Below are 25,449 nucleotides of genomic sequence, written 5' to 3'. Positions count from 1 at the left end.
CCTCGAGCATGGGGTTGTGTCGCTGACTATTGTGGCTAATAGTCATTGATAGACCTATCCTCCATGAACTTAACCTGTTCTTTTTTGAACCCAATTATACTTTTGGTCATCACAATATCCATGGCAATGAGTTCAACATTTTAGGTGTACATTGTGTGAAAAAGTACATCCTTTTGTTGGTATTAAACCTGCTGCCTATTAATTTCACCAGGTGACCCCTGGTACTGAGAGAGGTTAAATAGCACTTCTTTCTTCACTTCTTCTACACCATTCATAGTTATAGATTTGTATCATACCTGTTTCAGTCATAAACTGAAGAGCCTAATCTTTTTTTAGTCTCTCCTCATGTGGAAGGCATTCCATACATCATTTTTGTTGCCCTTTTCTGAACCTTTTCTAATTCCACTATATCCTTTTTGAGATGTTGCAACCAGAACTGGATATGGTATTCAGGGTCTGGGCGCACAATGGATCTATATAGTGGCATTATGATATTCTGTCCTATTTTCTATCCCTTTCCTAATAGTTCTTAAGATACAGTTGGCCTTTTTGACTGCTATTGCACATCGAGTGGAAGTTTTCAGGGGACTATACCTAGTGACACAAAGATCTCTTTCTTGGTGGTCAAAATGAATTACTAATTACAGTAGTTTCAGTAGCCTCATGGGGGAGAGACATTGTCAGACATTTTTGAAATTCCAGATGGATTGTCTTCTGGTTCTCCTTTATCCACTATTTTGCTGACATGCTCAAAATATCAAAGCCAGTATTTTAAAAAATAAGCATCCTAAATGTTAGCCTGTGACTATGTTTAAGCACTTAAATGTGTCACAGTTTTGCAGAAGTGCTGAACAGCCAACATCTCCCACTGAAAACTGAGATGCAGGAATTTTCCTTAACAGAAGTTGTGCTTATTTTTCCTATCATGAAATAAATCTTGGTGTTTTCACATTTGTCTTTGACTGTGCCTCATCTTCATTTCTTGAAAGGTGTAGGCTTTTATAGGTATCTCCCCATACTTGGTATATATTCTTCTTAATTAGGAAAAGGTTTGCCTTTATGACTAATGCACTGACATTGAACCCAGGCCTCCTGGCTCCAATTTCCATTTCTGCCGCACACCGTCTGTGACCTAATCACTGTTGCCAGTTCTTGAAATTTTACTACAAATCTTGCAATATTTGGTGGTTTTCTTTTCTTGGTCCCAGCTTCAGGAGTCAAATGATTACCTGAGAATTTTACCTTTAATTTAAAAGTAAGATAAGTTTCTGTCCCTAATTGCTGCAGTTAAAAGCTGAAAAATGTGAAACATAAAGGGTCAGAAACAGAAGGCAGATAAAGGACCAAACATTTATTATTTTTAAAACTTCATGATTTTTTTGAGGCCTGACTTGTGATAGTTGAACACTTGACATTGGCAATACTGGATGTTGGGCAAGTGACTTAATCTCCGTGCCTCAGATCCCCATCTGTAAAATATTTTTTTCTTCTGTTCTTTGTATGATGTTTCTATTTACATTGAAAGTCATTTAGGGTCTGGACAGCCTCTCACTATATGATTGTATGGTGCCCACCACAGTAGGGCACGAATTTCTGTTGGGGCATGTAGGTGCTACTGTAATTATATTGCTCTTAATAGTGATCTGTTGTTGTTTGGATTGGAACAGTTGTGGAAGAATCTTCCAGAAAGTCTTTTTCTTCTTTTTATTTCCATTTTCCATTACTGCTGTTCAAAGATTTATGTTGTTGTGGTTACATAAGACTGAATGTAGCTTCTTACTGAGTCCACTCATAGTATTTCAAGTAAGAGGCAGTTGCTTGAGAGTGGTGGGAATGGTTTTTTTAGTGATTCTAGCTCCTTGCTGGCTGGAGGGAAAAGAGAGGCTTATAGGTTACCTATGTAGTATAGGTAGGCTCTGTTGGCGGGTGAACTCTACCCAATCCTTTCTTTTTTTAAACAGCCTGGTGTAAGGTTAAAAGAGTTCTGTGGTTACATAGGAATACAATCTACCTCATGAAAGTGGTTGCTGGACCAGTGTGAATAGTGACACTCTTATGTTTTAAAAAAAAATTGTTTACTGTACTGCAGAATTTAGCTTTACAGTGATATTTGCTGATTTAATTATACTTAGACTGAGAAATACCACAATACATTTACTTATGTGAGTGGGATGAAAGACTGCATTTAAAAAAGTGACACACAAAAAATTCTTGATAAATGGATTGCACTCAGTATTAAAGGTAGAATGGACAGCTACCAGACTTGAATGTTTTATGCATTTGGTTCTGGGAGCTGTAGTTCATAAGTTTTTCTTGTCAGATATTTGAAAAGAATTACAAGATCTGATTCTGAAGCATAACTTTAACTTGTAATGGTCGTACTAAATATTCCTATTGTTGCCACTATGATTAAAACTGGGATCAAACTCTGACACACATCTGTGACATTGAGGCCTATAGGAGTTACAACTGTGTAAATGAAGGCCGAATTTAAGTCTAAATGACTTGATTTTTTTTCTTTGTTTTTTTTAGGGGTGTGTGTGCAAGGGGTGGGGGTAAACTGGATGTGACAAACTGGCAATATCCTGTAATTCTTTGAACAAATCTTATGGAATTAAGAAACTTTATTGAATTAACTTAAGCCTTACTGATTTAGGGTTAATACTTTTGGATTAAAAGTATTAAAAATGGAATTGTTTGTGTTGTGGCCTTGTAGGTACTTTCCCTGGTAGGAAGGCAGATGTTAATGTACATCCTCCATTATCAATCCTTTGAAGCCACCTCCCTGAAAAAGTTTGTATATACTAATTCAGACTGGATTCACCAGGGACCAACAGACACAAGCTATTTATCCAGAAACCATGGTTTTAAACTGGCTCTTGGCCGCCATCCTGATCCAGCAACTGGACAGGATGCCTGGTCGAAGGAGGGCCCCAATCCTTAGAGTAGGGTTGGAAGAGCTGGGCATGCTGAGTTCCCATAAGATTGAGGGCTGGTTCTGAGCTGAGGCTGTAATGAACTTGTGACCACAAAAGAAACACTGGGTGTGAGGGGTTGAAGAAATGCTCCTGCCAAAGCCCATGTTAGAGTTGGGGTAATGTGTGATAAGCTTATTAGCTAGGGTTGCCAGCTTTCTAATCGCACAAAACAGAACACCCTTGCCCTGCCCCTTCCCTGAGCCCCAGTCCCTGCCCTGTGCTCACTCCATCCCCCCTCCCTCCATCACTTGCTCTCCCCCCACCCTCACTTGCTCATTTTCACCGGGCTGGGGCAGGATTAGGGGGTGGAAGGGGGTGGGGGCTCCAGCTGGGGGTGCTGCTCTGGGATGGGGCTGAGGGGTTTGGAGTGTGGGAGGGAACTCCAGGATGTGGGAGGGAGTATGGGTTCTGGGGCCAGAAATGAGGGTTTCAGGATGCGGGAGGGAGCTACAGGCTGGGGCAGGGGGTCGGGGTACGGGAGGAGTGAGGGTTCTGGGGTGGGGATGAGGACTTGGGGTGCAGGAGGGGGCTCCGGGCTGGGGGAGGTGGTTGGAGTGTGGGCTACAGGCAGCACTTACCTCAGGAAGCGGTTGACATGTGCCTCTGGCTCCTAGGCTGAGGCATGGGCAGGTGGCTCTGCATACTGCTCCTACCCACAGGTGCTGCCTCTGCAGTTCCCGACCAGTGGCTGCTGTGGAGCCAGTACTCGGGGTGGGGGCAGCACGCAGAGCCCCCTTGGCTGCCCCTTTGCCTAGGAGCCGGAGTGACATGCCAGGAGCTTCCTGGGAGCCACATGGAGCCAGATAGGGAGCCTGCCAGCCCTGCACCAACTGGACTTTTAATGGCCCCGTCAACTGTGTTGACCAGAGCTGCCAGAGTCCCTTTTCGACTGGGTGTTCCAGTCGAAAACCAGACACCTGGCAACGCTATTATTAGCATGTGTGTAGGTTCTTTTATTGTTGTAGTGTTTTTTCTGTAATACTTTTTATCTTAAGAATAAAGTAGGCTTGCATAGGAAGTGCTATTGTGCCATTTAATTGTAGCAGTTATACCTATTAACCATCTCTGAAGAGAAGGCAAACAGGTGTCCTTGGGCATCTTGTCTGTGCTAGGAATGACACAGTGAAGGCAGGGAACTGTGTAGCCTGGAAATACCCTGGTCAGAAGGGGGAGAGATGTGGGTCTCCACCCAGAAAGGCAGTGTCTGGGGAGCTGGAAACTTGAGTCATTGAGGATAAATACAAATGTAGTTTCCCTGAACTGTAACACTGAGTTCATTTTCATTAGCTGTATTTGTGGCTGGTACAACTTCAAATAGTTGAATATATTTGTATAGTTGTGGTGTTTTTCTGCGATAATAGCTTTCATATTCTAATGAACATGATTAACAGTGTTGTGTTATTAACTTCAATACTAAATTTCCTGTTGGCAGGAGATTTTTGCAGCTTTTAAAGTAGCTTCTTTGAATGATCTTGTAGTAAGTCTAATAAATTTCTCTCAGTGGTAAGTTTTTGAAGCTGAAATTCTCTGCAGCCTTGAATGCTCGTGCTCTTTGTGAATTTGTAAATACTCGTTTTACCTCAGCTTTGAATGCAAGCTTGTTAAATAAGCTCTTGCAGGTAGAGGTACTTTAAGGTGGTCTATTCAAGAGATCTGTCAAGCAGTTTCACCATACAACATGTTGACATTTCAGGCTAATATTCTGTTTTACTACTATGAGAAACTTTAGGTTTAAAGAAAAATTAATTTATCTGATATTGCTCCTTAATTGGCACTAAAGACAACTTTATATGAATATCTGGAACATCTGTTAGGGCTGCAGATATTTATGATGGTTATTTCACAGCAGGAATATTCTAGCGGGAATATAAAAGTATGCAGTAAGTCTTTGTGGTAAGCTTTCTTGGGCAGTCTAATGTTGTTGAGTTGTTTGATGTGGACTTTCTATCTACCATTAGCCTTTATAAATAAGATAGTGAGCATCCTAATGTTGGTTAGGTTGGAAGAGCTTTTCGGTGGGCTATCTGGTCTGTCCCTTAGCATCATGGCAGAAGCAACTATATTATTCTCAAATAATTCCTAATAGGTGTCCAGCCTTAAATATCTCTCATGATGATGACTTCACAATCAAGTTTTGCGGCTCACTTCATTATCTCACCATTCTTCTTAAAGTTGTTTCTAACCACCAACTTAAGCTTTCCCTTTTATAAATTATACCCATAACTACTTGTTCTGCTCTTCTTTGCTAATGAGAGCAGCTGATCCTGACTCTTTCTAATATCCATCAATATATTAGTGAGCAGGCATCTCTTTTCCCTCTTTCCTTTAGATGGCTAAGAGGACAAAAAAGTGCCCTATAATTAAGGGAATTAGGAAGCAAGAATTCTATTTTAAGCTGTCCCACAAACTTCTTGTTTAGAGGTTATTTAGCTTTATTTCACAGATATGGAAACTAATAATAATAATAAATAATAATAATAATTGGAGATATACCAATCTCCTAGAACTGGAAGGGACCTTGAAAGGTCATTGAGTCCAGCCCCCGCCTTCACTAGCAGGACCAATTTTTGCCCCAGATCCCTAGGTGGCCCCCTCAAGGATTGAACTTACAACCCTGGGTTTAGCAGGCCAATGCTCAAACCACTGAGCTATCCCTTCCCCCTACTAAAGCATAGAGATGAAAAATTTTTCTTACAGGTGTTGAGGCTATATCAGTCTTTAAAGCATGTTGATATCCTGAGAGTGGAAGTTTTTATGTCAGTGGAAAGTGTTTGTATTGAATATCACCAGTTTTATAACCATTCCTCATCTTATTTTCCAATGTTTTTATTGTGGAGAGGCATGGCTGAGAGATGAAACTTTGAAAATAGCTGAAATCATATTTTAAACTAGCTAATTTTTTTGAATATGTACCTGAGTCAGTTTGCCTATAAACGTCAGATTTGTAAAATTCAAGAGTCCTTTGAGAGCTAGCGCCTAGGACTATATTTGATTGGATGAGATGTTTATTTGTGGCATTGCTCACCTTAGAAATTGGAATGTCAAAAGTCCATCAAGTCCCAACACACTTGATGAGAAGTTCATCCAAAATCTGACAGACTTGACCGAGTGCTCCATGGGTCTGACAGTCTCTTAACATCTCAGACAGCATGGTGTAGTGTGTTTAGCAGAGGCTGCAGTTAGGAGTTTCTGAACTCTACTTCAGCTCATACACCATACTATATATAAACCACCTTTTGTCCAAGGATCTCTTTCTGCTTTACAAACCAAATTATGCCTCCCAATACTCTTGTGAGGTGTATATGTATCATCTTTATTCCTGTGAGATGGAAGTTAAGAATTTGAGGCTCAGATAAATGAAGAGATTTATCAGTGGCATGGCTGTGCTGAAAACCCAGGCCTCCTGACTTGAATTCCCAGTTTAAATATTTGCAGTGACACACCATTAATTTCCTTCTCCATTAGTTTGAGACGACTTCCATAAAGGGCAGTGCAGCATAACTTTTATTTAGTTCAGGCAACGTAATCATGAAACCAATTACCGGTGGTAGAACTTCTTGTAAAGTCCCTCTTGCATAAATAAAATTATAGTAAATGGAAATAATGTAGTAAAAATGCAGTTTGACTGAGAAATAGAGCTTTAGTTAGATTTTACAGCTTCTAAAATTCCTTGCATAAATCTGTTTAAGTGCAAAAACTGATGATATTCATTCAAGTACACAAAGATAAAAAGGATTAGAGTTCAGTGACATCTAAGTGTTTTACAAATTGAAAAACTTTTTTTTCTATTTACAGCTGCAGGCAAACATTCAGCATGTTCATCAAATATTCATTTAATAGAGAAAGCATTATAGTAAATAGAAACTTATACTGTAGTGATTTTTACATTTGTCATCAGTCCATACTCTAGATCAATTCAATCCAAAACCTACTCTTAATAGGATTAACAGCTACATTATGATTTTATAGACTTTTTGTGCAAAATGTGCATATGCTGTTTTCCCCTCACAACACACTGAAGTATAAAAGTGTTTTCATGTATACTTTAATGCCTAGGTACTCAGTTTTGTGCCATCATAGTTTGAAGAAAAAATTTCAGATGCTTTGTATTATGATTTAATTAAACTTTCTGTATAGTTAAGATTTCATAGCAAGGTTAAAGAGCTGCTTTAGTAACTACATATTCGTCATAAGCCTGTTTGTTTTTTAATCTTGCCAGTCAATCTCAACTTACTTTAGAATAATGAATAAGAAAATTCTACCTGTAACATCAAATATGGCATTTTGCTGGAAGTGAAACAGTCTGAAATTTTTGGAAAAATCTGCCTAAATATTTGAGAAAAGTGGGAGTTTGAAAAATGAGAATTTTCACTTTTGTGGAAGCAGCAAGGCTGCATGACTACCTTTTGTAGGAGTTTAAAGACTGTAGTTAATCTTTCAAAGCTTAGAGCCTCTGTAGAGTTAATAAAGTCTGCAAAGTCAGCTTGAGGGACTTTGAGAAGGCAGCAGATGTAGCTGTGAAAAACTAGGGTGTAATACTACCAAGCAGGAGACAAGATATGCTAATTTAAACATCTGTCACTTGGGATATAATCATTTGCATTTTGATGGAGAAAAAAATACCATAGTTCCTCACGGAAGTGGAGGGAGGATTATCAGTTTTCTGTAATGTTAAAGAAATTCCCAGGCAAAATCTTTGAGGAAGTTACAAATACGTGGAAATACATAGTTAAGGTTCCACAAATAACCTTAACTCTGACATTGTATTGGCACCTATATTTTGTCTGTCTACCAACAGTCTCTGAATTCAGCCACATTGTCATGCCACAATACTTGGTTTGTTTTTCCATTATGGACAACACATTGTGAACTTTTCTACTGGAAATACAGATCTGTAAACTGCTTCCAACTTATCACATCTGTGCCATCAACCCAAACTCTTCTCCACCCACACTTTGACAACTGGAATTGCAGCATTTCCTTTCATTCTCTGTATGCACTCCAGGAAGAACTTTACTAGATCCACTGTTAACTAAAAGTTGGACTGTCTGTTCCAACCGCAAAGAATAATGTGCCTCTCATATTTCACAATACATTCCTCCTTCATAACCACACATGCCTCAAACACTGTTGTAAGAGACTCATTTCTGTGTACCATCTCTGAAAGTACCTAAATGTAAAATAGTTGTATGTGTAATGTACTGGGCATTGTGTGCCATGTCCACCTCTCTCCCTAGTCGGATCCACAGTGAGAGTCTACTACAGCCCCCAGCAATACAGCCTGACTTTTCAGCTGAAGCTGTAGAAACTCATGCTTTTAGCTCTTTGGGTACCTGGTTTAATATCCAGTATGTTGACCAAGATGACAGCTGTCGCATATACATCTTGTATACCTGAATCTCTAGGTAAATCGAGGGATGGGTATTGGGTCAGAGTAAAGCTTAACTGTGAAATCTTAAATATAAATTTCCAGATTTTTCAAACTTACGTTTTTTATAAAAAATTTCAAATGAGATTTGAGTGATTTGACTATGGTTATTTATAATTTTAACTCAGCGTTTTGTCTGGGATTCAACATAAATTCCTGAAGCCTCTGACTCTAAATGCACATAGAATTTGAGTTGAATAAGGCCTTCATCTCACAGTGAGATTTCTGTGGTCAAATATCTGCACTTCTTGAGCACCATTGACTTCTGTAGGGCTCTTTGCATCTGCAAGTCTCTTGGCCAGGATCTTATTGCAGGATCAAGGCCCAAATCTGCCTGGTGACTTGAGGTGTTTTTTTCTATCCTAATGTTTTACATTTTTGTTAAAATTGTGGCAGTGCCCTCAGCCTGACATGAAGAAAAGTTATGCTAGTGCTCTTCAGTTAATATGAACTTTAGAGCTACTTTTAAAATACATTTACAACATTAATTGCTTAAAATTGGGGAAAATATTCTTTATAAACGGCCACTAAAATTTGGACTGTGTTAACACTTATGTGATGGAAAAAGTTAGTTTGTGAATATAAAATTCATCCATTTGTAACTAAAAAGTTAAAAACAAATAAGCCTCTACTTTTGTAAGTTTGTACATCATTTGGCCATTTTGCTACAGAGACCGAAAGCCAGCAGAGGGAGCACATATTGAGTAACCAATCTAATTCCCAGAGCGATGCTGATGGCAAGGAAGAAACGGAGGCAGACTTTAGTTGGCTTTTATTTAATCAGAAGCAAACGTAATCTTTTGCAAAATTAAAAAAGGACAAACTATTAAACCGGGAAATGTTAGTTCCAGGTTTCTAAGAAGGTATTATTAAGAAGGGAGAGTGTTAAAATACATACTAAGAACTCTTTAAAAAAAAAAAAAAAAGAATGGTATCCCATTGTATATTGCTGCACTTCCAAGTTACTCATGCTTGTGGTTCCCAGTATTTTTGTTCCCTTTGTATGGTATTAGTAGAACACATCAAACATAAGTAAAAAAAAGACCCAGATTTCAGTAAAGCCATTTTCAAACTTCAATTTTAGGGCAGCAGCAATGACTCTAAGGACAGTGTTGTTATCATTGCAAGCACTGTTGGCAGCTGCAGAACCAGACGATCCACAAGATGCAGTAGTGGCAAATCAGGTAAGATGTTCAGTGAACTACGTCAAACAAAAACCTTTTATTAATTATCTTCCTCTTAAAGGGACATTGTCTATTAATATTTCATTCCAAATTTAGGTTTTGGAGAAAATAGCTTTTATAGATTTTTAAGGCCAAATGACAAACTGTTTTTTAAAAAAAAAACAAAACCCTTCTCCTTTGCTATTTTTGCAACCCCGACAGTCAGCATTGAGAACCTGGAAATGATACTGGTTATAATAAAATGAAGTTTCATTTTTGTTTGTTTTTCCTTATTTAGTCTGAGAGAAATGCAAAGACTAAACAGCATAATGAAAAGTTACATTGAATTAAAAAAAAATCATCTTAAATAATCTAAAGAGTTATGAAGGAAGCATCCTATGTATTTGATGTTTGCAGACTCTCAAATTAACTGTTTTAGTTAATAACCTAATTGATATTAATAAAATTGTAGTTGGTTTGTAAAACTGGCTGGCCCAGTATACAGAGACAGAAAGCAGCATTAGCTTGAAAATAGTCTTAGTGTAATGTATTTTACTAGAACTCATGTGTGGCCATGTAAAAATTTGTTGAAAACTAGATACAATCAATCCACAAGTGAACATTTTGTTAATTTTTGTTGAACAAAGCCCCAAACATTGCTTCTGTAAGTCAAAGAGGGTAAAAGGTGAAGGCCCCTGTGTACTTCATAGTGGCAAAGGCAAAAAGCGGAGTGCTTCCAGTATCTAGTAAGCTTGTACATCTGACTTGCATGTGAACATCCTATAGAGCAGGGGTTCTCAAACTGTGGGTTGGGACCCAAAGTGGGTCATGACCCTATTTTAATAGGGTCACCAAGGCTTGCTGGGGTCCGATGCCAAAGCCTGAGGGCTGAAGGGCTCAGGTTACAGGCCCTCTGCCTGGGGCTGAAGCCCTTGAGCTTCAGCTTTGGCCCCTTGCCAGGGGCGGTGGGGCTCAGGCTTTGCCCCCCTCCTCCCCTTTCCTGGGGTTGTGTAGTAATTTTTGTTGCCAGAAGGCAGTTGCAGTACAATGAGGTTTGAGAACCCCTGCTCTAAAGTATGGTTAAAAGGGTGGAATCATACCTTTGAAATTCTGGACAAGAAGTGTACGGGTGCCAGGACGACAGCTGAGCAAATAAGGATCTTTTTGGTTCATTGGCAATTCCAAAAAATCAAAGAAATTGTTGCGGATTGAACAAAAGATTTTATTTAGTTTGAGCATTTCTTTTACTTTTAAAATACAATTTACAAAATGTGAAGCAAACAATTAAAAATATCAAAACTGAACATTTTCAGATAACTTTTTTTACCAAGACAGTTTTGGCAAAACATTGTGATGCCACTAAATTTTGCCCAGCTCTAGTCAGGTCCCCCTATCTCAGTGGTTCTCAAACTTTTGTACTGGCGACCCCTTTCACATAGCAAGCCTCTGAGTGTGAACCCCCTCTTATAAATTAAAAACAAATTTTTATATATTTAACACCGTTAAAAATGCTGGAGGCAAAGTGGGGTTTGGGGTGGAGGCTGACAGCTCACGACCCCCCATGTAATAACCTCGTGACCCCTGAGGGGTCCTGACCCCCAGTTTAAGAACCCCTGCCTTATCTGACTTGTCACTCTAAGCTAGCAGGTTTTTGAAAGATTTACAGTAGTTCCCTACTATGCCAAACTGACTTTCAGAAAAAAGCAGACAGACCAAATTGAGATCAGTGCTTCACTACCTGGGAGAATCTGTTTCAGAAACTACACCAAAGTTCCTGCTCTCAGTAGCAGGTGCAGATGTCCTAGAAAGCACTGATATAACCATGTTGTAATGCTTGCTGTGTGAATGAATGCACCCAAGCAGTTCTCTCAGAGCCTGAGTTGCTGAGTGCATGCCTGAATTGTTGCAAAGGCAAGCAAGGCTACCAGATATTTTGTATAAAGCATGTCTGCACTAGTTTCCTTGCTAAGTGTACATTCATCCTTGCTCTCACGTTGTTTTTTTTCTGTTTAAAATAAAAACTGTATTGCTCCAGCAATGACAACTGAAATATTATTTCCCTCCTTACATACTGACAGTGGGATTTACAAGGCAGTCTAACAATTTTCTAGCAATATTTGAGGGTGAAGAGGTATTTCTCTTCAGAAATGAAAAAACCTTTGTACTTTTTGCAAAAAGTTCTCCTTTTGGGTTAAACCACTGAGTGCTGAGGAACAATGCTCTGTGCCACTTCACACCAGGGTTTTATGGTGGGCTGGTGGGGGCATGCCCAGTGATTCTGTGGCTCTGCTGTCGTAGGGAGGATTCCGATGCCCCCATCCCCTGCAAAGATCGACAGGTTTTGCAAAGGTATACAGATTTAGCTCTTAATTACAACAGTTGGTGTTTTTACATGCAACTGTCACTAATGTGTTAGTGTAAAGCAGGGGTAAGAAACCTATGGCATGTGTGCCAAAGGTGGCCCATGAGCTGATTTTCAATGGCACTCTCACTGCCTGGGTCCTGGCCACCGGTCCGGGGGGCTCTGCATTTTAAATTAATTTTAAATGAAGCTTCTTAAACATTTTAAAAACCTTATTTACTTTACATACAACAATAGTTTAGTTATATATTATAGACTTAGAGAAAGAGACCTTCTTAAAACATTAAAATGTATTACTGGCATGTGAAACCTTAAATTAGAGTGAATAAGTGAAGACTTGGCACACCACTTCTGAAAGGTTGCCAACCCCTGGTGTAAAGAATAAAAGTTAGCAAAGAAACTAATTTAAATATAATTTGTTATACAATATATAAAATATATTTTATATATTTTCTGATTAAACATTCACAAGGATAACCCCCCCACACACTTGTTGGAATGTCATTTTCACAGAGACAAGGTGGGTTAGGTAATATCTTTTATGGGACCAACTTCTGTTGGTGAAAGATGCAAGCTTTGGAGCCACACAGAGCTCTTCTTCTGGTCTGGGAAAGGTACTTCCAGTGTCACAGCTAAATACAAGGTGGAAGAGATTGTTTAGCATAAGTAGTTAGCACACATTCTAAGGGACCATTCTAAGGGACCATGAAGTAGCTTGTTAACATCTCTGCTGTCATAGGACAAAACGAGGGAGTTAGTGAGTTACAGCTTGTTGTAAAAGACGGTTACTCACCGTAGTATCTGTTGTTCTTCGAGATGTGTTGCTCCTATCCATTCCAGTTAGGTGTGCGCGCCGTGCGTGCACGGCTCTTCAGAACATTTTTACCCTAGCAACTATGGCAGGCCGGCTGGGCGCCCCCTGGAGTGGCGCCGCTATGGCGCTGGATATATACCCCAGCCGGCCCGTCCGCTCCTCAGTTCCTTCTTGCTGGCTACTCCGACAGTGGGGACGGAGGGCGGGTCTGGAATGAATAGGAGCAACACATCTCGAAGAACAACAGTTACTACGGTGAGTAACCGTCTTTTCTTCTTCGAGTGATTACTCCTATGCATTCCAGTTAGGTGATTCCCAAGCCTTACCTAGGCGGTGGGGTCGGAGTGAGACGTAGCAGAGTGTAAGACTGCTGAGCCGAAGGCTGCATCGTCTCTGGATTGCTGCACCAATGCGTGGACAGAAGACCAGGTGGCTGCTCTACAGATGTCCTGGATGGGAACATGGGCCAGGAAGGCGGCCGACGAGGCTTGCGCTCTCGTCGAGTGAGCGGTGAGGCGGCATGGTGGCACGCGAGCAAGCTCGTAGCATGTCCGGATACATGCCGTTACCCAGGAGGAAATCCGCTGCGAGGAGACCGGCTCGCCTCTCATGCGATCGGCAACCGCTACAAACAGTTGGGTCGAACGCCGGAAGGGCTTCGTCCGCTCTATATAAAAAGCGAGGGCCCTGCGGACGTCCAGGGTATGAAGCTGTTGCTCACGAGGTGAGGCGTGCGGCTTCGGGAAGAAGACCGGAAGGAAGATCTCCTGGTTAAGGTGAAAGGCCGACACCACCTTAGGGAGGAAGGCCGGGTGTGGTCGAAGCTGCACCTTGTCTCCGTGGAAGACGGTGTATGGTGGACTAACCGTTAGAACACGGAGCTCAGAGACTCGTCTTGCTGATGTAATTGTGACGAGGAAGGCTGTTTTCCACGAGAGATAAAGTAGAGAGCACGTGGCCAGGGGCTCGAAGGGCGGTCCCATAAGCCTGGCCAGAACAAGATTCAAGTCCCAGGTCGGGGTAGCACGCCGAACCGGCGGGTACAAGCGGTCCAGGCCTTTAAGGAAGCGGGAAACCATCTGGTTAGAGAAGATGGACCGACCTCCCATGGGTGGACGAAAGGCGGACACGGCCGCCAGGTGCACCTTCAAGGAGGAGACCGCGAGTCCTTGTTCTTTAAGGTACCAGAGGTAGTCCAGGATTGTAGGGATAGGGACTAGGAAGGGATTAAGGCCGTGCTGATTGCACCAGAGTGCGAAACGCTTCCATTTCACGTGGTAGGTGGAGCGAGTGGAAGGCTTCCTGCTTTCAAGTAGGACTTGCTGTACCGCCGCCGAACAGTCCCTCTCTGCGTGGGTCAACCACGCAGGTACCAAGCTGTAAGATGGAGGGACTGAAGGTTCGGGTGGCAGAGTCTGCCGAAGTCCTGCGTGATGAGGTCTGGCCATAACGGAAGGGGAATGGGATCCCGAACGGAGACCTCGAGCAGCAGGGTGTACCAGTGCTGCCTCGGCCAGGCCGGAGCGACGAGTATGACGTGGGCCCTGTCCCTCCGAAGCTTCGGTAGCACTCGGTGTACGAGCGGGAACGGAGGGAAGGCGTAGAGGAGGTGATCCGTCCAGGAGCAGAGGAATGCGTCCGACAGGGAGCCTGGGGAGCGACCCTGGTATGAACAAAACAGATGGCACTTCCTGTTCTCCTTGGAGGCAAACAGGTCTATCTGGGGAAACCCCCACCTCCGGAAAATTGTGTGCACCACATCCGGACGAAGAGACCACTCGTGGGAGAGGAACGATCTGCTGAGGTGGTCGGCCAGCGTGTTCTGCACTCCTGGAAGAAAAAACGCTTCCAGGCGAATCGAGTGGGTTACGCAGAAGTCCCACAGGAGCATGGCTTCTTTGCAGAGCAGGGAGGAGAGGGCTCCGCCCTGCTTGTTCACGTAGAACATCGCCGTCGTGTTGTCCGTGAACACCGCGACGCAGCGGTCTTGCAGACGGGCGCGGAAGGTGAGACACGCCAAGCGGATCGCTCGCAGCTCCCGGACGTTGATGTGGAGGGAGAGTTCTTGGGGCCACCAGAGACCCTGTGTGTGAAGGTCGCCCAAGTGAGCCCCCCATCCCAACGCCGAGGCATCCGTGGTCAGTGTGACGGATGGGCAAGGAGGGCGGAACGGGATTCCTGCACACACTACCTCTGGGTCCAGCTACCAGCTGAGCAAATCGAGGGTAGGCTTCGTGACCGTGATGTCTATGGGGTCGCAATGCGGGCGGTACACCGACGCCAGCCAAGATTGAAATGGGCGAAGGCGCAGCCTGGCGTGCGTTGACACGAATGTGCAGGACGCCATGTGGCCCAGGAGGCGTAGGCAGGACTGCACCGTCGTCGTGGGAAAGGTGTGTAGGTCCCGGATGATGGAGACCATTGTCTGGTGCCGAGATCGAGGGAGGCAGGCCCTGGCTAAACTGGAGTCGAGGACCGCTCCGATGAACTCCACTCGTTGCGATGGAGTTAAGGTGGACTTCTCGGTATTGATGAGAAGGCCCAGGAACCGAAATAGGGATAGTATTTCTGTCATCTGGTCCACTACCAGCTGCCGGGATGTCCCGCGAACCAGCCAGTTGTCCAGATACGGGTAGACATGTATGTGACGACGGCGGAGGGCTGCGGCAACCACTGCCATGCACTTGGTAAAGACCCTTGGTGCGGTTGACAGGCCGAAGGGTAGTACCGCAAACTGGTAGTGCGCGCTGTTGACCACGAAGCGCAGGTAGCGTCGATGGGGAGGGTAGATCGCGACATGGAAGTAGGCGTCCTTCATATCGAGGGCGGCAAACCAGTCTCCCGGATCCAGGGAGGGAATGATGGTCCCCAGAGTGACCATGCGAAACTTGAGCTTGAGCAGGTACCTGTTGAGCTCCCGGAGGTCCAGTATGGGTCGGAGACCTCCTTTCGCCTTGGGGATGAGGAAATATCGGGAATAAAATCCCCTGCCGCGCATGTCGTGCGGCACCTCCTCTATGGCCCCCAAGCTCAACAGAGTCTCGACCTCTCGTTGGAGGAATTGCTCATGAGAGGGGTCCCTGAAGAGGGACGGGGAAGGCGGGGGTGAAATAAACTGAAGACGGTAACCATACTGGATAGTACGAAGGACCCAGTTGTCCGATGTTATTTGGGACCACGCCGGAAGGAAGTGGGAAAGGCGGTTGTAAAATAACGGGGTAGGTTCCGTGAAAGAGACTGATGAGCCGTCCTCGGGCGTCTCATCAAAAGGCCTGTTTGGGCCCTTGAGGGGCCTTGGAAGGGGCCTGGCCCTGGTTGCGTCTGTTGCCCGATGGTCTACGGCGGTCTAAGTTCGCACACCGACTATTATATGGCCGTGACCTGGCCTGGGTAAAGGGCCGGTAGGGCTGCTGTCGGAATGACCTCCTCTGGGTAGCAGGTGTGTGCATCCCCAAGGTGCGGATGGCAATTCGACCATCCTTGAGAGTCTGAATTCTGGAGTCCGTTTTCTCCGAGAAGAGACCCTGCGTGTCGAACGGGAGGTCTTGAAGGGTATACTGCACCTCCGGCGGCAAGGTGGAGGACTGCAGCCAGGAGATATGCCTCATGGTCACACCTGAGGCCAGGGTTCTGGCTCCTGAGTCCGCCGAGTCCAGAGCGGCCTGGATGGAGGACCGGGAGGCTTTTCTGCCTTCTTCCAAGAGGGCAGAGAACTCTTGATGTGAGGCCGTTGGGATCAGCTCCGAAAATTTCGCCAGGGACACCAAGATGTCAAAGGTGTACCGAGCGAGAAGAGCCATCTAGTTGGCAATCCAGAGCTGGAGGCCACCCGCCGAATAGACCTTCCGGCCCAACAGATCCATGCGCCATGCGTCTTTGGATTTTGGCGCCGGAGCGGGCTGTCCGTGCCTCTCCCGGTCATTTACGGACTGTACCACTAGGGAGTCCGGAGTCGGGTGTGTGTGTAAAGGTACTCATATCCGGTGGGCGGGACCGAGTACTTGCGTTCCACGCCACGTGCAGTAGGAGCGACGGACGCCGGTGACTGCCAGATGGTAGTGGCATTCCGCTGTATGAAGGGCAGGGCCACCCGCAGCGGGACCTCAGCTCCAATGACGTTGGTCACCGGGTCGTCATCCTCAGGGACCTCCGCCACGGGGAGGTCGATAGCCTTTGCCACACGGTGAAGAAGGTCTTGGTGGGCCCGCAAGTCAATAGGAGGGGTGTCCGCCGTAGACGCCCCCGCCACCGCCTCATCCGGCGAAGACGATGAGGACAGAGCTTGGACCACCGCTTCAGGAGCTGGTTCCTCCAGGGGGTGTGAAGCCGCCTCGGACCCTGGATGCTGTGCGGGACCAGCTGGCGACGGGGCTTCACCCGTTGGTGATGGGGGAGGTCTGCTCACCGTGGCTTCAGGCACCCTATGTTCGGCGCCCACTTGCAGCGGGGGAAAGGGGAGTCCTTGAGGCTCGTGGTATGCCCAAGGTACCCAAAAACCCCACTGCTGTGGTCCGTGGCCCTGGCCTTGGGGGTCGGCCCGGAGATCTCTCCCGCTGCCCGCCTGCGAGGCGACCGAGGGCTGGCGAGAAGGCCAAGGCGGGGCAGAGGCGCTGAAAGATTGCGCCGCGGACGCCGGCAGTAGGTCCCTGGGCGGTGCCGAGGATTGGTGCTGGTCATCGCGGTGCCGGGATGGAGAGCGGGACCAGCGACTGTTACGGTGCCGGGAGCTCGACCGTGACCTCGACCGACGGCATCGGGAGCGGCTTCGGGAGTCGCGGTGCCGGGAACGATACCGGGATCCGGACCTCCCTCGGTATCGACGGTCGGGTGACCGGGACCGGGAGCGTCTCCGGGAGTGCAACCGGTACTGCGATGTAGAATGGTACCAGGACTGTGACTGGTGCCGAGACGGGGAGCGGTACCGCGATGGAGAACGGTGCTGAGATCTGGATCGGTGTGGCGGTGACCTTCTGCGGGACCGGGACCGACGTCCATCTCGTGCGGCAGGGGGAGGCGGCCATATCATCATCGCCGGCTTGCCTGCTGACTGAACGGCCCGCACCGGCGGTGCTGGGGGCCGGAGGCTCGGTGCCTCTGTGAGCTCGATGAGCTCTCTCGCCGTCGAGAATGTCTCGGGCGTGGATGGGAGCCGCAGCTCAACCACGGTTGGCACCGGGGAGCAGGGTGGTACCGGACTCAATGGCTCTTGCGGCACCGGAGTCGACGGTACCGTGCACGGTTTGTGCACCGCCGCAGCCAGTACCGGAGGCGCCGGCGGTGGCTGGGCAAGCGGTCCCATAGGATGCGGCTTAGAGGCCGCCTGCGCTGTCTTCCTTTTCCTCGATGGAGAGAGGGAACGGTGCCGGGGCGCCGGTGCCGGCTGCGTAGCTCGAGCAGTCTCGGTACCGGAGCGGCTCGGGGCTGCCGGTGCGCTGCGCGCCGATGACGATTTTGGTGCCGCCGGAGTCGGCGCGGGAGGTTGAAGTGTTGCCTCCACAAGGAGCTGCTTCAGGCGAGTGTCCCGCTCCTTCCTAGTTCTCGGCTTAAACGCCGTGCAAATGGGACACTTATCTGGCCGATGGGTCTCCCCGAGGCAGCACAGGCAGGAGTCGTGCGGGTCCCCGACAGGCATGTGCTGCTGGCAAGCCGCACAGGGCTTAAACCCCGGTGCCTTGGGCATGAGCCCGCACCGGTTGTGGAAGAAGAGGGGCTAAACCCCCCTAATTCCCTTACTAAACTATATCTCACTAAACTTATTCAACTAATCTAACAACTAAACTGAGTTAACCAACTATGTACACTGAAGAAATGGAGAAACGCTAGGGCTGTGGAAGTAAAGGAGCACTCCACTGTTCCAACTGGCCGTCACGGGCGGTAAGAAGGAACTGAGGAGCGGACGGGCCGGCTGGGGTATATATCCAGCACCATAGCGGCGCCACTCCAGGGGGCGCCCAGCCGGCCCGCCGGAGTTGCTAGGGTAAAAATGTTCCGAAGAGCCGTGCACGCGCGGCGCACACACCTAACTGGAATGCATAGGAGCAATCACTCGAAGAAGAATAAGCCATAAATCCAGTGTCTCTGTTCAGTCCATGATTTCTTGTCTCTAGCAGAGTTATGAATTTAAGCTCTCAGGCTCGTCTTTTGCAAGTGTTGTGCAGGTTTCCGTTGAGGAGGAGGACTGTATCAGGTGTTAATGGGTCACTCTATCTTGAATGGTCCCTGAGAATGTGCTTTAACTATGCAGGCTAAACAATCTGTTCCATCTTGCAGTAATCTGTACATTGGGAATACCTGAAGGAGAGCTCTGTGTGACTTGAATGCTTGTCTCTCTCACCAATAGAATTTAGTCCAGTAAAAGATATTGCCTCACCCATCTTGTCTCTCTAATATCCTGGGACTGACATGGCTACAACTATACTGCATGTATTTTCATAAACATTTTAAATTCATGAATTTATTTGCAGGTGTTGAAGTACCATGTTTCCATATAATAGACATAGGGTTCCAGCTACGCCTCCTGCAGATGATGGGATTTAAAGCCAAGAAATGTCCACAACCAAGTCTAGTTTTAGAACTTTGCAGCTCATTTAAGTGCAGTACAGCAATCTAAAGATCTAGATGCAGAAGTGTATGCAAATTTTCCCTGCTAAATTTCTTGGTCATTCAATCAGTTACCAGATATTTACCAGTAACTACAGACACTTGTGAATGTTCCTGAAGGACTAAAACCTAGACTTGAATAAGATTGTTATGCAAAAATTCTCCATTAAACAATTTTAAACTTTTCCTCTTCTCACAATGAAGCCTAGAGAGCAAACAAATGAACTAACAGTGTTCTGAAATATGTATTTAAATATAGCTGAAAAGAAAAGATTTATTTTTCGATCTCAGGGAAGGAACAGGCAAAAACTTTAGGATGCTATTGATAGTTAAGTATTTATTTTTTAAAAGAACAAACTTTTTTTGTGAACATTTGGTTTGTTTAAACTTTCCTTCAGTTGTAATGACAACACAGTGCTATTTATTGGCCACTCCATGAAATGGACTTGCTTCCAGTTTAAGGGACTTTCCCCAACCTTAATGTAGTCCTCTTCATCTGTTCCCATTGCATTTTTTAAGGAGCATTGCTTTGTAAATTATTGTAATGTATAATTCATTTTGAGATTATACGAGTGACAGATTGTAACCTCTTTGGGGCAGGAACACACTTTTTTTGGGCGGGGGAGGTGGTGTACAGTGCCTAGCACAATGGGGATCTGGTCCATGACTGATCTCGGCCAGTGGTGTACACACTCTTGGGGGTACTCAGAGGTCTTCCAGAGGGTACATCAACTCCTTTAGATACTTGCCTTGTTTTACAACAGGCTACGTAAAAAGCACTAGCGAATCAGTACATGCTAAAATTTTGTAAATGATTTGTTTATGCTGCTTTATATACTATACACTGAAAGGTAAATACAATATTTATATTCCAATTGATTTATTTTATAATTACATGATAAAAATGAGAGAGTAAGCAATTTTTCAGTAATGTGCTGTGACACTTTTTTGTATTTTTATGTCTGATTTTGTAAGCAAGTAGTTTGCAAGTGAGGTGAAACTTGGGAGTATGCAAGACAAATCAGATTCCTGCAGGGGGTACAGTAATCTGGAAAGATTGAGAGCCACTATCCTAGGTGGTACCACAGTACATATAACTTACTGTAATATAAATACAAAAAAAAAGTAGTACTAATTTAATGACAATGTTATACATATTTAAAATGTCTGATGTTTCCTTGTATAAAAGAAGACGTTCAAAACAATACTCAACCATACATTTCAGTGTCCTTCATGATATGCCCCAGATCTGTACCTCTCTATCTTTAAACCATACATGGATGACGTTTTCCAAGCACTGTTACACTGGTCAGTACTCACTGATCACATAATTCAGGACCCTAAAAAATGCACACCTGTAAGAAGGTGGAATTGAAGAGAGATTTTTATTTCAAAACAATGCGATTTAAACTTGCTGTGAAAGTGTGTAAATCTCCAATTTTAAAAAACTTATTAAATATAAGGATTACTAAAACAGGAAGCTCCTGTCTTGCTGATCTGAAAATATAATTTGTGACAAATGAAGCGTACCTCAGCTTTTGAATGCCTGACACATGCTGGAAACTTTCACTGTTGTTTTAAGGTAAAGTTCTATTACTTATTAGAAATTTTTTTTTGACAGTATTAGTGTAAAATACTACCGACATCTTCCACACAATTTTTCTAGTATGTAAACCTTCCTTCAAAACAGTGGCAGGTCTTCAGCCATTGCCATGTGACCATCTGTTTCTCAGCTCTCTTTCTCCACACACACAAATGATATCAGTATATATACTTCCCAGGAGGAAGTCCAGTAGTAAAATGGCAACCCTCATTGAGACACTGCAGACCCTTTCTCAGTAATGAAGGTTCTAAAAAAAAAGTTTAAAAAAAACAAACCTTAATTGGGGGAAACACTTTAAGAAATATAGTGTGTGCGCAATTCAGTGAACATTACAACACAGTTTCTGCTCTCAGCTACACTGGTTATGCATATTGTGTATCTGGACAAATATCAGTGTAGTTATTCTGGCTTTATGTCAGTAACTGAGCAGAATTGGATGTACATGTAAAATATATCAAAATATAAATGCAAACTCATTGTTACCTGATACTTGTGAGTAATATTTGTGTAGGTTTGAATCCTCAGCAACTAATCCAAAACTCCAAATTTCATTTTGGAACTACTACTTATTACAAGATTTGAAGATACTATATATAGAAGGAATTATAGAATGGAATTTGCCAAAGTCAACGAGCCTTTTAATTGGACTTTGCTGAACAGTTATATGGATTCACTTTTTTCTCTTTTTGTATAGTACAAACAAAACCCAGAAATGTTCAAACAGACAGCTCGACTTTGGGCACATGTGTATGCTGGAGCACCAGTGTCTAGTCCAGAATACACCAAAAAGATAGAAAACCTTTGTGCTATGGGCTTTGATAGGGTAAGTATGTGTGTATATATGTGTACTTTTTTTTACAAGTTAGGAGCAGGGCAGCCATATATGTAATATGAGCTATAGTTCAAATTATTATAAAAGGTTTGCTACTTTCATAGCCATTTCTGATCACTTTATTTTGCTGACAGTTTTTCTTCTTGGTGATGATTGGATGTTTAACATACTTTATTAGTACATAAGACATTGTCATTTAGTAATTTTCATTTTATAATTAAATGCATAGATTTTTCTAAGCTTTTAATGGTAAAAATTCTCAGTTGAAACTGAAACGACTGGTAATTTAGCAAATATAGACCTTGATAAATGTGTAAAGTCTTAAGTCTTTCAGTGCTACAGCTGGGTTTATGTGAAGAGCAACTTCACACCCTGAAAAATCTCACTTTCTTTATTTTGTCTTCACAGAATGCAGTAATAGTGGCCTTGTCTTCAAAATCATGGGATGTAGAGACTGCAACAGAATTACTTCTGAGTAACTGAGCCATTCAAAGAGCTGCTTCTGTAGTCCAGCTTGCCCTTTCTGAGGAGCGTCACCATCTGTTATTTTTAGGATTCTATATAGATTCTCTTTTAAAACTGGCACTCTTGCCTGACGATGCTATCTAAGCACTATTGGAGACTGAAAAACCGCTCTGTAAATAAAGCTAATTAAACGTCTGTGTAAATTTAAAAGGGGAAATACTTTAATTTTTTCTTACTAAATATTGTAAAAATTCTTTGAGCTCAGCTAAAACAATGTGGGGGAAACATGCCTACTTTAGTGTTTAGCAGTGTGACCAAGCCTAGCAGGAATTTGCTTCGGGATTTTGATTTAATTATTCAGATAACATTTTTGAGTGTCAAAGTCATCAAAATTGTTGGTGTCACTCATCACAGCTATCTTACTGTTTTTAACATGGATCCTATGTGCCTGTGGATTGACCTATATTTGCATGCTTGTACTTTACTAGACATTTTAGATAGGGTAGCTGAAGAGAGCACCATTTAAGTACTTGAATGTTCTTGTTAACTTTTTTCCTGAAAGCTGTTTCAAGATTTACCCAAAGTTCAAAATGGTGACCTGTTCAGAACCTCTTTCTTAGTCAGGTGACTGGGAAATCTGCTTATCTGCCCTCCCCAACAACACAAACCTAAAATACCATTCTGGATTCCTTTCCATAATCTGTGGGTCTGGGTGCCATTAAAAGTAGCTTAGTTACCACTTTAAATGGTATATTTTGAATAACCAGTAAATGTGTTTAACCATCATACTTGCTACACAATCATATATAAAGGTTTGGTATGTTTGGACATAGCACAACAAAGTGGCGCTGCTTTTTGGGGGGGTGGGGTATATAGAAGTCAGAACTCCTTCAATAAATTTGGATAATATGAAATCACTGGATTTGGGGGAAGAACAACTGATTCTCTGGTATACTGAGAATTTAAATAAATAAATAAAATTTCTTTGAGTACTTGCTATGATGCAATCAGCTGTTTTTTTGCAACAGCTTTCTAGCTTTATTTTGAGCTTCAGTATAAGGATTGCTTACCAGGTACTTTAAAAAATCACTTGTTTGCATTTTTCCCTAGTTGATACATGGAGGCTGTGTTGGTATTTTTACTGTACATACTTCAAATGCACATAGAAGTAGAAGTGTGTTCTCAGTTTAACTTTCTTTTGGATTGATGTTTCTGATAAAACGAAAATTGAAATTACCTTCGCTTGTACATACTCAGTCTTTCTATTCGTATTAAAATTACATTTCATCCTGAGTTTAAAAGCTTGAAAATTATTAGTTTGCAATGTCAAACACTAGTACATCCATCTAAAGAAAGTTGTAATGTCTTTATGGATACAGTTGGATACTTCTGAAAATGCATCAGACATGAAACTTTCAGCTAAAATAGAGAGAAAAGAAACTGAGTAGAGACTGGGGATTGTGGATGATAGTGTACCATAAGGCTTCTTTTCCTTGACTGTCTTCTCTTAAACAATAGTCTAATAAGTGTACATTCATTTTGCTTGAACTATAAAATGAGCTGTAAGTGTCATACTTCATAGAAGATCAGGTTTGTAAATGATACTGGAAGCAACAGGGAATATTATTAAACTGTTAAATATCTGGAGCAAAGTAGATGGGGGAACAGAACTAGAAAATAGAGATGGAAAAGACCTAACTAATGCAGGATTACTTCCTGCAGTATTCTATCTAATGTGTTCATACTTTAAAAATATTTGCAGGACACAGACAGTAAATTTTTAACTCATATCAGTGCAATACTAAATCCAGTTGCTATAGTCTTCCTGTACTGCTTTCTAAGGTTTTATTCATTGATCATATTTCTTGAATTTTCTTGCAGTAGTGTAAGTCATTTTCAGAGATGCCAAAGGAAACAAGATTTTTTTGTCTTTCCTTGATATTTATTTATTTTTGTTAACAATTAAAAGCAACTGCTCAACTGGTTTATTAGGTAATAGCTAGAAACAGTAGAAAACTATGGCAGTTTTGCTATTTGTGTTAAAATCTCAAGTTACTGTCTTTTTCTGTTATGTAGTTTGATAAGAACATTTTGATCATTTCATTTACATGTGTTTACCCTGGTGGTAATTGTAAATGGCTGACTACTACTTTCCCTTGTTCTTTGCTGCTATTTATTTATCAAAGGGAGGAACTTGGAAATCATTAGGGGACATAAAACTTAATAATTATAGCTTCTGGACCTGTCATTTTGATGATAGGATTAGTCTCTTAGAGACAACTGTGAGCACATCTCAAATGATAACCAGAGTAAAGTTTTCCAAGCATATAAGGAAATGGGATGGAATGGGGAGGAGGGGGTGGCGAGAGAAGAAAAAAAGGGGGGGAATTGCTTTACTTCATCACTGAAACAATTCCTCATCCTGGATTTTCTCCTGCTATTTCCTTCACCCAGTACCTCATTTTCTTTGTGATATTGCAAAATTGTCCTCCCAATACAGTTCTGTTCAGATGCCAGTGTGTCCTTTCTTTCCACTCTCCCCTGCCATGCAATTAGTAACTAAGGAACTTGACTCAGTGCCAGTTTAGATGCTGGTAGCAAGGAAATGTCTTGATCTGGATGAGTAAGGAGAAGTGACCCAATATTAAGCAGACATTCATAACTTGAGGTCCCTATGAATTTGAATCCTTTGTAAGGAACATTTTTCTATCCTTGGGTAACTATCAGAGTTGAATATAAGGTTATGTTGTACCAGATTAGTGTAACTGCAGCCAGGGCTGAACCCTAGGAATCTCTTACTGTTTGGGTGTTTAACATAGTGACTTTGTAAAGACTAAACTGTAGTTAAGTTTTTTATGACTGAACATCTCTATATTCAGGGCCCTGTGCATTCATGACTCTGGCATTGCTATACAATCTACTCCTGCTGGCAGATTTGTGCAGCACATTTACACTTAGTTTAAAAACATATAGGCATTATGGCTACAAATAGCTTCCAAATGTAAATTGATGCCTTGTCATCTTCCTTAGTCTGCAAGCAGACAGCTTAAAACAATAACTATGAAGTATGAACTGTCCCATTTATCTCAATAGGTGTTAATGCTGTAACTTAGTGACTAACTAAAAGTCAGCTACATTTCACTGAACAACATTTTAGCAGCAACATCGAGTTAATGTGGTTTATCAATTGTTCTTGGATATTGT

At 43.2% G+C, this 25,449-nt stretch overlaps 1 protein-coding gene across 2 annotated transcripts in view; it reads left to right on the top strand.

Moving 5' to 3' along the window:
* The window catches only part of UBE2K (ubiquitin conjugating enzyme E2 K), a 69,632-nt gene extending 46,094 nt beyond the window's left edge, over positions 1-23,538 (top strand). For both annotated transcript variants that reach the window (XM_039539606.1, XM_039539607.1), the window contains 3 exons: positions 9,491-9,590; positions 21,643-21,771; positions 22,189-23,538. In XM_039539606.1, coding sequence (XP_039395540.1) covers positions 9,491-9,590; positions 21,643-21,771; positions 22,189-22,263 — 304 coding nt within the window. In that variant the 3' untranslated portion in view covers positions 22,264-23,538. The remainder of the gene's footprint in view (positions 1-9,490; positions 9,591-21,642; positions 21,772-22,188) is intronic.
* Positions 23,539-25,449: the final 1,911 nt, after the last annotated feature.

The sequence above is a fragment of the Mauremys reevesii genome, linkage group 5, assembly GCF_016161935.1.
Source record: "Mauremys reevesii isolate NIE-2019 linkage group 5, ASM1616193v1, whole genome shotgun sequence".
Taxonomy (NCBI): Eukaryota; Metazoa; Chordata; order Testudines; family Geoemydidae; genus Mauremys; species Mauremys reevesii.
The sequence above is the reverse complement of the archived record's forward strand: the minus strand, read 5'-3'. Positions and strand labels throughout refer to the sequence as shown.